At 37.4% G+C, this 13,589-nt stretch overlaps 1 protein-coding gene across 1 annotated transcript; it reads left to right on the forward strand.

The window, feature by feature from the left end:
* On the forward strand, positions 9,074 to 9,664 carry LOC109821371. The gene has a single exon (XM_020387562.1). The coding sequence runs from the start codon at positions 9,074 to 9,076 to the stop codon at positions 9,662 to 9,664; it is 591 nt and encodes a 196-aa protein (XP_020243151.1).

The following is a 13,589-nucleotide window of genomic DNA, read 5'->3' on the forward strand; positions in this document are numbered from 1 at the left end:
TATTATAATATTGCCTTTATATTATCTGTTTGACTGGTTATCATGTATCACGGTGTGTCATGTATTATACTATTGCCTTTATATATCTGTTTGACTGGTTATCATGTATCACGGTGTGTCATATATTATAGTATTGCCTTTATATTATATGTTTGACTGGACATCATGTACACGCGATTATGTTGTCATGTGCTATTTTATTAATTATTCGCATTATATGCTTTTGTTGGATATTCATTATGTTTTTAAAGTATAGATGACAAAAGGATTACGTAAGAAAGCATTATATGCTTTTGTTGGATATTCATTATGTTTTTAAAGTATAGATGACAAAAGGATTACGTAAGAAAGCGCTTGAGAGACTTTTTGGTAATTCATTATGTTTTTAAAGTATAGATGACAAAAGGATTACGTAAGAAAGCGCTTGAGAGACTTTTTGGTAGATATTCTGGAGGCGATGCACATGCCTCTACGTCAGGTATTTTTATTTATTTGTTATATCTGTATATTTCTATAAATTATTAATGTTAGCCTAACATTTTTTTAACATTTACTACACAGGACACATCGATGATGCTACACATTACTCGCAGCCACAGGACACATCACGTGGAGATGCTCCACATGACGTGGAGACATAGGCTGATCCTGCATAGCATGCGGAGATACCACCACCACCACATGCAGATGTGTTGGAGGAGAGGAGATTTAAGTTGTATAGCATAGCTGTAGAAGCTGCGGTACTACCGCCAGATTCTATTACGGATCAGCGAGTCCACAGTCCGGCCAAGGTGAAGGAGGATTAGGATTCTTATCCTGCTTTGCGTCTTATCGTACAGCATAGGTACGAACAAGCAACGCGTAGATGCCTCGAACTAAAAGGTATGAATAGATTTGTATAGTTTATCGGTTATTATTTTAAATTTTAATAGCAAATATAGATTGATTCATTATAGCATCTGATTCGTTGTTTCGCAGGTATCGAGCGACCTCATAGGCGCGACCGCAATGCTACTACGGAACAGAGCCTCATCCCTGATATTCATCAGAGGGCCGTGATCCGATGGGAAAATGGAGTGCATGTCGGGGCCTTTGCCAATACTTTCAACAATTTTCTCGCCGCTTTAGCCAAGAGATATGATTTCTTTAATATTTTTTTGACGTGGAAGTTGCAGCGGATTGATGCACTGGTGGCTTGTTGGAGATACATATGTGTGAGTCATTTATTTTAATTTTCATCATTATTAGTTATTAGTTTATTATTATGTTTAATACACTAATTTGTATCTGTTTTTTCTTTATATGCTGAAGCGATTTTTCTTTCTTGACAATAATATTTGTGCCTGGACTTACTGCTTCACGTAAATCAATTTATCATTCAAGAGATGGCTGTTTGAGGTGAAGAAAAGATATTTTGTTCAAATAACAGAAGATTGGGAGCGATTCTGGCATCTTGACGAGCGTGTGGATGGAGCAAAATTTTTTGCACTTTGCGATTACTAGGACACGGCTGAAATTCAAGTATTATTAAAGTATATATTTTTAATTTATTGTTTGAATTTTTATATTATTTTGATTTGACATTGTTTTGCAGACTCAAGCTAAAATAGCAAGGAGGAACCGCAACACGCCCCGCAGTTTCGAGCATCACGGGGGCTCCAGGTCCTTTAGCTAGCATTATCATCAATTGGAGCTTGAGGTATATAATATATTAGCTTTTAAGTTGTCAAGTTGAGTATAATTTATGTGTTATGGGTTAATAATATATTTGAATAAAATAGGGAAGGGGAGATCTCGAACATTTTGCAGATCATATTCTGACTTCCTGGAGCACGAATTACGCCGATGAAGAGAAGAAAGCAAAGAATAAGGATCTGACTGTAAGTAGCAGTTTATTTATATATTCAATTTCATAACAATACATCATTAATAAGTCGACTTGCCCGAGTTGTTTTTATATATCGCAGGAGAAATTACATGCCAAGGTACAGGAGCAAATGTCTCAGTCTCAGGTCGGTTCTAACACTCCTGGCCGGCTAAGTAGAGAGGAGAAGGACTCCATCATCGAGACGGTCATTGGACCGAGTAGGAAGAACAGATACCGGTGGAGAGGATCTGAGCAGAGGCCGTATGAGTCTAGTAGCACCTACGAGTCTGTAGCACCACCAGGAACACCAGGAAGTAGGTCATATCAAGACTCGATGGAGCAGCGGTTGAAAGCGATTGAATATTGGCAATCGCAGCAAACAACATATCAGCAGATTACGGAGGAAGAACGGAGGCGCCGGGAGCAGAGAGAATTGGATTTCACACAATTCATGTCGATTCTGCCTTAGGAGGCTCAGGAGGCATATAGGAGACGGTTTATGTCAGATCAGGTAATATATATACTTCACTTTTTTTAATTAAATGAATTAAATATATAATTCTTACTTAGTTATGAATTTTCTTCGTGACTAAATGATATCATACACACCGATACAAACTGTTACACACAAACCCTAACTCTAACCATAACACAAAGCCCAAAATATATTCTTATAATATTTTTATATGATGGTGGTGTTGATGGTGCGTGCATGCGTAGTGGTGGTGGTATTGGTTGGTGGGTTGGTTGGTTGTTGTTGTGTTGTGTTGTGGTGGTCGTTATATGATTGGTTTGTAGGGGGTTTGGTCGTGGTGGGGGAGGGGGAGGAGTGGGGATTGGGTGTTGATGGTGGTGATGGTAGTGATGGAGGGGGAGGGGGTGTGTGGAGTGTGATTGGTTGGTGGGTGGGTGGGTGGACGGGGGCTTTGGTCGTGGTTGAGGAGGGGGAGTGGGGATTTGGTTGTGTACATTGTTGTTGTTGTTGTTGTTGTGTTGTGTTGTGTTGTGTTGTGGTGTTGCGTTGTGTTGTGTAGTGTTGTGTTGTGTTGTGGTGTTGTGTTGTGGTGCTTTGGTGTTGTGCTGTGTTGTATTGTTGTGTTGTGTTGTGGTGTTGGGGGAATTATATTTATATTTGCACACTCTTATTAACGGTTACACACCCTTGTTAACGTTTGATTTATATTTGTAGGTCGGGACTTCTTCACAAGGTGCAGCCGGGGATAGTCATAGTGCAGCTGGTGTTGAGTATGATGATGATGATCAGGAGGATTGATTGTAATTAATTTAACTTTGAAAATAATTCCTTGTGTTGTATAAACAATATTTATTATGTACCTATCAGGAAACTTTTATTTGTTTTTATTAAAATATATGTGTGATATATGCGTGGGATTGAATGGGTTACTGCTGATTGAACAGGGTTTTTAAAATTTTTATTGATATTGTACAAGGTTTTTTCAATTTTCAAAATATTTTTAAAAAAATAGTGGTTATTTTTAGCGATGGGTTTTCCGTCCCTAATATTATTTTTAGCGACGAAAAATCCGTCGCTAAAACTATATTTCGCAATGAAAAACGGATACAAAAAATATTAAAATATTAAATACAATTTTAATGACGGATTTTGCGTCGCTAATACGGCTTTTAGCGACGAAAATTTCGTCGCTAATTATTTTTTAATTTTTTTTAAAATACAGCGAAGAAAAAACGTCGCTAATATCCCATCGCTAAAAATTAGCGACGGAAATTTCGTCGATAAAAGTACAATTAGGGACCCTCAATGTGGGGACGGGTTTTTAGCGACGGAATTTGTTTTTTTCCGTCGCTATAACTTTTAGTGACGGAATTTTGACCTTTAGCGACAGAATTGTCCGTCGCTAAAAGGTGTAAATCCAGTAGTGTACTATGCTTAATAGTCGACTACTCATTCTCAGTTCAACTTATAGAAACTTAAGTTTTACAGATTAGTCGACTAATGCCTTAAGCAGTCGACTACTAACCCTGTTTCTTGACTTCATAGAGTCTGAGTAGACTTAGTGTAGTCGACTACTAAGCTTAGTAGTCAACTACAAAGATAGTTTTTCTACCATTCTTGAGTATTGGCAGTGATTTCCCCAAATCCGATGAAAATTTGACGAAATCACAAAATACCACGCACAAAATCTGATGAAAATCCGACGAATTTCAAAACTTAACATTGTAGGTTGCTGGAAACACCAACCAACAATCCCTCAATAAACACCAAAAATGATCACAATAACCCATTCTCAGTCAAAATCCAACGAATTTCAGAACTTAACATTGTAGGTTGCTGGAAACACCAACCAACAATCCCTCAATAAACACCAAAAATGATCACAATAACCCCTTCTCAGTCAAAATCCCACGAATTTCAGATCTCAACACCAAACTAAAAATTTAAAGAAAATTTGTAGACTATAGGAACTCACTGAGCAAATAACAGCGACAACGAAGGCGGTGATGAAGGCAAAAGATTAAGATGGCAAAAAAGCCTAGCCGATGAAAAAGTCGACGACAAAGGGCTGCGGGAAATTTCTGGCAGGGAGGGAATGGAGGGAGGTAACCCTAGCCTTCTCTTTCTTCGCCAAAAGAAGTAACGAGAGAAAACGAGATCAATGTTGTCAAAGGCGATGAGGGTTTCAAGGGATTTCCTCACATTTTGAGCGGAAAAGGATCTCAGAAATTTTGTCGATGTGTGAGGGAGTTACCTAGCTCATTTCCTTGCGAACCAAAGTTGAGAGGTGGAAATGTATTTCTTTGGCCAAACAACGAACCAAACAGCCCCTAACACAAAACGTGTTTTGAGATGCCCGTGACCTATTTTCCCCCCAAACCAACCCGATCCTCTTTTCTCCCCCTCAACCCTAACAGGCCACTCCTAAATCGCCGCCTCTGACTAGTCACCGCAGCCGTCTCTACGTCGCCAGCACCTCTGAGTAGTCGCCGCTGCCGCCTCCACGTCACCGTTGTCGCCTCCTCGTCGCCACTGCCGCCTTCTCTTCGCTGCCTCCGGTCACTCCCGCCACCTCCGACACCTCCTCTAATTTCGATCAAGGTATATTCTCATGAGATGATATTGAGATTTTATAAAGTTGCATGTTTGAAACCAACACGAATTTTTGAATCTGTAGCAAGCCTCTGTCTTGCACAATTTTCTTTGTGATCACTAACTGTGGACAAATTGCCTATAATATGGGGTTGTCTGAGCTTTAAATTGAAGTGTATGTTATTAATTATTGATGACGATAAAGATAATGGGATCAAGTAATTAGACGGATGATTGTCTACGCTCAATTGATCATCAATTATTCAACCAACGAGATGTTATATAATCGTCGAATGAGTCCTTATTAGTCTTGTTTTAAATTCATGGACTACTTACAGAATCTATGTTTTGTTTGAGATAATTCTAATATGATCTATATTGGAGTGATCATTCTTTTTTTAATGTACTGTTAATTAGTTTGCTGAGATAAAGCTTAATATGATCTCTAATTTTGCACTAGTGATTCTGAAGGAAAGTGAAATAATATAACTCATAAGGTGCTCTATAGTGTATAATTTCTCTAAGTATTGTTACTCATAAAAGAATATAAAAAACAGATTATTCATCATTGTCATTAGAACATGTTGAACAATTATTCATCATTGTTACATGATGGTGGTGACGTATTAGAATTTTTTTTAATTTTGAATTATAGGCATTGAAAAAAGCTCTCGAATGGTGGTTGGCCGCACGGCCGACAAGTGGCTGGTGGTGTGGAGCGACAACAGACGAGAGAAAGGTTTAAGTGGTTGGGTGTGACTAGTGGTTGTTGATTGGTATCATGTGCTATATAAATGGTCAAATTAGTTTGACCCATAATCTATTCATCATTTGTTCCAAAGCAGGTTGTTGGAAATATATCTCAAGAGGTTCAAATACCTGACAAACATGCACGACCTACATATGGAATATCTGATCAATTGTCTAGAGGAGAGATGGATTTATCTAATCAAATTCCTGGAGGGAATTCATCTAGGAAACATGCACAACAAGAAACTGGGCACATGATGAATCCTGCAGTGCATAATCTATTCCCTTTTGTGAATCCTACATGTGGAATATCTGATCAAATATTATCTGATCAAATACCTGGAGGGAATTCAAAACATGCACAGGCAGTGCTGTGCAACAGCAATTTGCAGTTTGATTAAGGGAAATCTGTTTATGAAACTGGGCACATGATGAATCCTACTATGCAAAATCTATCCCCTTCTGTGAATGCTAGTGGCTTTACAAGTGTAAAGAAATTCTATAGCTAGAAGATCACCATTGGTTAGACATACATCCCCTCATATTCAAGTTTCCTTATTCTCTTTATGGGGTCAAAATAATGAATTTGCTTCCATAAGCATTGATAGGGGGAACCTCTCAGTAAATGCAACTGGCAGTCTGGAATGTTAGAGGTTTAAATAAAACCTCTAAACATATGTTAGTGAAGCAATTTGTGCATGATTATAAGCTTGCATTTATAGCTCTCCTGGAAACTAAAGTTGTTGGTGCTAAAATGAAAACCATAGCCAAGAAAATGGTTAAAGATTGGGTTTGGATTTCTAATTCTCAACAAGAAAGAAATGGTAGAATATGGATTCTATGGGACAGCAATATCCTATCAGTTCAATGCATTTCTTCCTCTGACCAGTATGTATCATGCACTGTGGCTTCAAAAGATGGAAAAATTTCATGTATTGCCACTATAGTTTATGCTCTTAATGATCAAGAAGGTAGGAAAAATCTCTGGAGTGACTTGTTAAGTTTCAAACAAAGTGTCAATTCTCATTGGTTTGTGGGTGGAGATTTTAATGCTATTATCAGTAATGAAGAGAAAATAGGGGGTTCTCCTGTCACAGATTCTGAGACTGAGGATTTTAACAATTTCATTACTTCATGCCAACTACTTCACCTGAAAACTACAGGCTGCTTCTTCACTTGGTGTAACAAACAGGATGCCGATTCAAGAATTTGGAGTAAATTAGAAAGAATTTTGGTTAATGAGGAGTGGATTCATCAATATACCTCAAGCTAAGTTGATTTCCTTGCACCATCCTTCTCTGATCACTCTCCAGCTTTGGTTACAATAAATGATGACATCTGTGAAGGTAAGAAGCCTTTCAAATTCTTCAATATGTGGATTAAACATCCTGAGTTTAGCAAAGTGGTTAAGTCTGTATGGGAGCAGAACTGCAGGGGTTTCTACATGTATAGACTGCATATGAAATTGAAAAAACTCAAACCCGCACTGAAAGATCTGAACAAAAAACACTTCATGAATATTAGTGAGCAGGTCTTGAGGAAAAAATGTGATCTCTCTGATATTCAACTTCAGCTAAATGATGATCCTTTTAACTCTAATCTAATATCAAAAGAGAAGGAATGCTTGAGTAGTTATATGAAACTGGTTGATTTTGAAACCTCCTTCTTCAGACAAAAAGCTAGCATCAAATTGGGATTATATGGGGATAAATGCTCTCACTTCTTTCACTCTGTTATGAAGGCCAGAAGAAATCAAAACAAGGTACTATCCTTATATACTGACAATGGTGAGAGGCTAACTGATATTTCAGATATTACATCTGACTTCATTAGTTACTACACTAATCTCCTGGGTACTACTGGGCAAACTTTAGAGATAGACCAAAGGGTGATAACAAATGGACCTGTTCTTTCCTCTACTCAAAGCAACTGCCTGAGTACTCCAGTCACAAGAGATAAAATCAAGCAAGCTTTATTTTTAATTTCTAGTGAAAAAGCTCCTGGGCCAGATGGTTACATGCCTCTTTCTTCAAAGCTACTTGGAATGTGATTCAAGAAGATGTATATCTAGCTACAGAGGAGTTTTTCAGGTCTGGTAAGCTTCTTGGTTCTATCAACTCTACATCAATCACCTTAATTCCAAAAATCCATAATCCTAAGACTCCCTCAGATTATAGACCAATATCCTGCTGCAATTGTGTTTACAAGATAATCTCAAAAGTCATTGCTAATAGAATTCAAGGTGTGATAGGATTTCTAGTCAATGAAGCTCAAAGTGCATCTATCAAAGGAAGACTCATTTCAAGTAACATTCTGCTAGCACATGATCTTATAAAACACTATGGCAGAAAACATACATCCCCGAGAGCAATACTTAATATTGATTTGAGGAAAGCTTTCGACACCATTAACTGGAGTTTTATCAACTTTATGTTACTTGGTTTGGGTTTCCCTGTGACTATGGTTAAGTGGATCATGGAGTGTATCACCACCTCAAAATTCTCTCTATCTCTTAATGGTACCTTGGATGGATATTTCAAAGGAGCTAGAGGCTTAAGACAAGGGGATCCCCTCTCACCATACTTATTTGTTCTTGGGATGGAGTACCTGTCCAAAAAATTGAGCTCTCTCAAAAATGATAGTCTCTTCAGATATCATCCCAAATGTTCAAAGCTCAAGATAACCCACTTATTTTTTGCTGATGATTTGTTGCTCTTTTGCAAAGCTGATATGCATTCAATAACAAAATTGAAGGAGTGCCTCTCTGAGTTCAGTCAAGTCTCTGGGTTAGAAACTAATCCAAATAAATGCTCTATATATATGAGTGGCATTGACAGCAGCTTAAAGCTTCAGATTTGCACATTACTTAATTTCTCTGAGGGAGTTCTTCCAGTGAGGTATCTGGGTGTTCCTCTGATCTCGAAAAGACTATCATGCATGGATTGTTCCCCCCTGATCAATAAGATATCTGAGCAGTTTCAATGTTGGCAAAAGAACAAAGCTTTGTCCTATGCTGGAAGACTGCAACTTATTAAATCAGTCATATTGGGTATTCATCTCTTCTGGACAAACAACTACATCCTACCAGTAAAAGTTTTGGAGAAAATAGATAGTTTATGCTCTGATTTTCTATGGAATGGCAAAATCCATCTAGTTTCCTGGTCAGATATCTGTCAGAGTAAAAAACATGGTGGTTTGGGAATATATTCTGCTAAATTCTGGAATCAAGCTGCGGCTTTAAAGCTTCTTTGGATGATTCATTTGAAGAAAGATATGCTATGGATTAAATGGGTTCATGAGAACTACCTAAGGAAAGCTAGCTATGGCAAGTTCAAGCCAAAGTTAATGACTCTTGGATGTGGAAGCAGATAATAAAAATCAGGGATAAGATGATTGGAAAATTTGGCAATGTGACAAATGTGCTGAATGTCATTGCAGGGAATTGTTCCGAGAGCAAGGTTCATCTTTCCTCTATTTACAATGTGCTTATTCATCAAAATGCACAAGCTCCATGGTATAAAACAGTCTGGGATGGATGGCACTACCCTAAGCATTCTTTTATTCTATGGCTTGCCATCCATCAAAGATTGTTAACTCAAGAAAGACTGTGTCGCATGAGGATGCTTGACACAAACACATGCGTCCTATGTTCCCATCAGCAGCCGGAAACTTGCAAACATCTATTTTTTGAATGTGATTATTCAGTAAACATATGGAATAGAGTCATGGACTGGCTGAACTATAAATGGAGATCATGTATCTGGGACAATGTCGTTGATTGGTATACCTTGAGGTTAAAGGGTGAGGGATTTATGAAGAAGCTTAAGAGAATGGCTCTATCTACTTCAGTCTATGCAATATGGCAGGAGAGAAATCAGAGGATCTTCCAATCCATTGCAAGAGGGCCTGAAATTGTACTTAGATCTGTGAAGTTTACTATTCTTTCAAAGATACTAAATATGACATTCCTGTCTATATAAAAGAGAAAATTGAGCAAATGTAAATTTTTTTCTCTTTCTTTGTTACTTCCAGTAAAGCTGGAATGATTTGATGTACTCATATTTCCCAATTGGTAAATGAATACATATTTTTCATTGACCAAAAAAAAATAGTTTGACCCATAACTTTCAAAATGGTGTTTTCAAAACACTTTTGAAAAAAAAAACACCATGGCATGGTGTTTTTCTACAAAAACATAACAAGAAAATCACTTTGATTACCAAACACACCTTCATAATAAAATCTATATAATCGCTTTCTCTCCATCACCTTTGTCATGAAAGAATAGAGGTTCAAATCCCCCAATACCATCTACTTTTATTACATCAATGAAATAGTATAACATTCTTGAGTGCTGCAAGGGCATCCAAGTTTCAGTTTGATAATTATGAAGTGTCATTAGCAGAGCCGATAATATACTTATAACAATGGTATAAATTCATTGACTTAAATATTACTACCCAAAAAAAATCACTACGAAGAACAACAATCAATATGGGAGGAGGATATTCCTTCTCCTCTGAAGAGTTCTCTTCCTATAAGGAGAATAGTCCACCTCCATTATTAAACCCAAAAGACCTTCCAAATCTCAAAACACAATTCAAAACGCCTCTTGATGTTTCGAGATAAATGTTTTGATTTACCTTTTTTCACATAAGTGTTTGCTTTTTTCATGTAAACACAATGGTTTTCAAACATGTTGTGTTTTTGTTTTGGTATCAGCAAAACAAAGAAAACATCATGGTTGCCAACCGCTCCCTAAAATATTTTACTTCAAAAAATTATTCCCAATTATCCGCTACAATATCTCATTTTTAAAATATTATCCTATATTAACAATTATCTCACTTATTATGAAAATGTTTTAATTGTTGCAATAGGATGAAAGGCAAAAGGAATTCAGGTTAAATAGATAATGCAACATTAACCACTGACAAATTATGAACCCCAAGAAATATGAAACCAGTGCCTTAATTATATGAAATTAGTGCTAATATCTTGAAACGAGATTAGAATGCATAAACTAAGGGTTAATATCTTGAAATCATAAGGATAACATGGGCGAGTATCTCTAGACCCTAATTTTAGGCTGTTTGTTTGCCTAAAAAAAGTAGGAAATCAAAGAATAGGAAATCAAAGAATATGAAATCTTGTATTATGGTTGTTTGGTTGGCTAAAAAAAGAAGGAAATCAAAGAATAGGAGATGAGATGAGATGAGTTGTCACCATATTATTGGATGATGTGAGTGATTTTTTAAGAAAACTTGTTTTGAGATTGTTTGGTTGGTTAAAAAAAATAGAAAAATGTATTATAAGAAACCTATTTCCTATAATAGTTTCTTTCTTGTGTTTGGTTCATTCTTAAAAATAAGAAAATAGATGAGATGAGATGAGTTGTTTGTATATTATTGGATGATGTGACCCACACTTAAGAAAATCAATTTCCTGTTTTTTTGAGGAAATTGGTGAAAATAAAATGTTAATGAGATGAGATGATTTGTCACCATATTATTGGATGATGTGGGTATTTTTTAAATATGAGATGAGATGGGTTGGATGATGCGACTCATTTCTTGTGTTTGGTTTATTTTTAAGAGATGATATGAGATGAGTTTTTGGATGAAAATAATATTTTATTGGATAAAATGGATGAGTTGTTAGATAAAAATAATATTTTATTGGATGTTGTGGTGAGTTTTAGGGATGGAAATGGAGAAAATTGATGTTTTTAAGATTTCCATGACCCAATTTCCTATTCTTGATTTTTAGGAAACCAACCAAACAGCCCCGAAGCCAAATTATGTTATCCCTAATAAAAGCTTGCATATGATTCTCTTGAACCCAATTCATATGTTTATGAATAATCATGGATTATTACTTTCAATTTCTATTTACAGATCTAACTACAAAAATTAAAAGTATCCAAGAGATACTTGAGAGCCCAGCGACGTTCATTAGAGAAAAGTCACAACTCCATTTTTTTCCCAATTGGTTCTTCGCCAATCTTAAGGATAATTTGAGAGAAGTCAAGTGATTGCTATTTATATAGATATACCAGTTAGTGAGATAATTTTGAATATTTATCCATAGAATTCTATTTGACTAACACTATAAAAAAAATATTGATATCTAGGTTTCTAGTTCTATATGACTAACACCTTAAAATTTTATCTCATATATTATCCCAGTTCCAAGTGAGTACAACCCCGTAAAATACAAATTCATAGTTTCAATAGATTAGGGATAACTTTTATTAAAAAAAAGGCTAAATGGCACTTTCATACCTCTTGTTTCACCAATTTTACGTTCAAATTCAGTTGTAAAAAAAGTAGCACTTTAATACTCTAAGTTGTAAAAGAAATAGCATGTTGGTACCTTTTTATTAGTTAATCATGGGAATATTCTCAAGAATATTTCCATGTGCTCATCACATATCTTTCTTATTATTTCTTTGACCATATTTATTGTTATACTTAGAGCATCTCCAACAGTTTCTCTAAAATTTTCTCCAAAATGGGGAAGCAAAAGTCATATTCTCCAACTAATTTTTACACCAACTCCAACAGCTTCCCCATTTTGAAGAATCCATTTTTTCCTCCAAAAATTTGGAGAATGCTGCAGATTTGGGGAAGCTTCCCCATTTTTTCTCCTCCATCCCTATTTTGGGGAATGAGATGGGGAATTTGTTGGGCCAAAAACCTAACTAAATTCTCCAAAAGTGAGAAATGGGGAAGCTGTTGGAGATGCTCTTATAGTTTTACCTACCATCTGTATTAAATTCTACAGTTAGTCTTGACCTAACACTCAATTTCACTTCTCTAGTTTCCTCTTCTTATTCCCCAATTTTTTTCCTGCAGACAATCATGGATCTGTCCCAATCATCCATCAGTTCTTCTAGATATGGCGCCTCTCAAAAGAAGGAAACTAGGGTAGTCATTGCCATTCAATCTCTCATTTGGAAGCTGCGTTGACGTTGGACAGCTAATGGTCGTTGCTTCTTTAGTTGTCCATGTAGGCGTCAAAAAATGCTGAGAGATATCCAAACACAGCTCAAAAGGAAGTCATCCAAAAAATTAAAGAAAAGACAGTCTTTACTGTCTCGCCGTACGAGACAGTGTTTGCTGTCTCTCCGTGCGAGACAGTGTTTGCTGTCTCTCCGCGCGAGACAGTGTTTGCTGTCGCTCCCCGCGAGACAGCGTTTGCTGTCTCTCCGTGCGAGACAGTGTTTGCTGTCTCTCCTCGCGAGACAGCGTTTGCTGTCTCTCCGTGCGAGACAGCGTTTAATGTCTCTCCGCACGAGACAGCGTTTGCTGTCTCTCCGCGCGAGACAGCGTTTGCTGTCTCTCCGCGCGAGACAGCGTTTGCTGTCTCTCCGCGCGAGACAGCGTTTGCTGTCTCTCCGCGCGAGACAGCGTTTGCTGTCTCTCCGCGCGAGACAGCGTTTGCTGTCTCTCCGCGCGAGACAGCGTTTGCTGTCTCTCCGCGCGAGACAGCGTTTGCTGTCTCTCCGCGCGAGACAGCGTTTGCTGTCTCTCCGCGCGAGACAGCGTTTGCTGTCTCTCCGCGCGAGACAGCGTTTGCTGTCTCTCCGTCTTGGTCAAACCTTTAAACAGTTAGGACCAAAGCCAAAATCCCCTCTCGATTCGTTCCATGAACGAGAGGTCCACAAATTGAACGATCAAACCTTTAAACAGTTAGGATCGTCTCAAATTCCCATCTTGGTCAAACCTTTAAACAGTTAGGACCAAAGCCAAAATCCCCTCTCGATTCGTTCCATGAACGAGAGGTCCACAAATTGAACGATCAAACCTTTAAACAGTTAGGATCGTCTCAAATTCCCATCTTGGTCAAACCTTTAAACAGTTAGGACCAAAGCCAAAATCCCCTCTCGATTCGTTCCATGAA

Source organism: Asparagus officinalis, chromosome 8 (genome assembly GCF_001876935.1).
Source record: "Asparagus officinalis chromosome 8, Aspof.V1, whole genome shotgun sequence".
Classification (NCBI taxonomy): domain Eukaryota; kingdom Viridiplantae; phylum Streptophyta; class Magnoliopsida; order Asparagales; family Asparagaceae; genus Asparagus; species Asparagus officinalis.

Excerpts from the sequence above, each read along its gene's own strand:
- LOC109821371 (XM_020387562.1), top strand. The coding sequence starts at position 9,074 with ATGATTGGAAAATTTGGCAATGTGACAAATGTGCTGAATGTCATTGCA.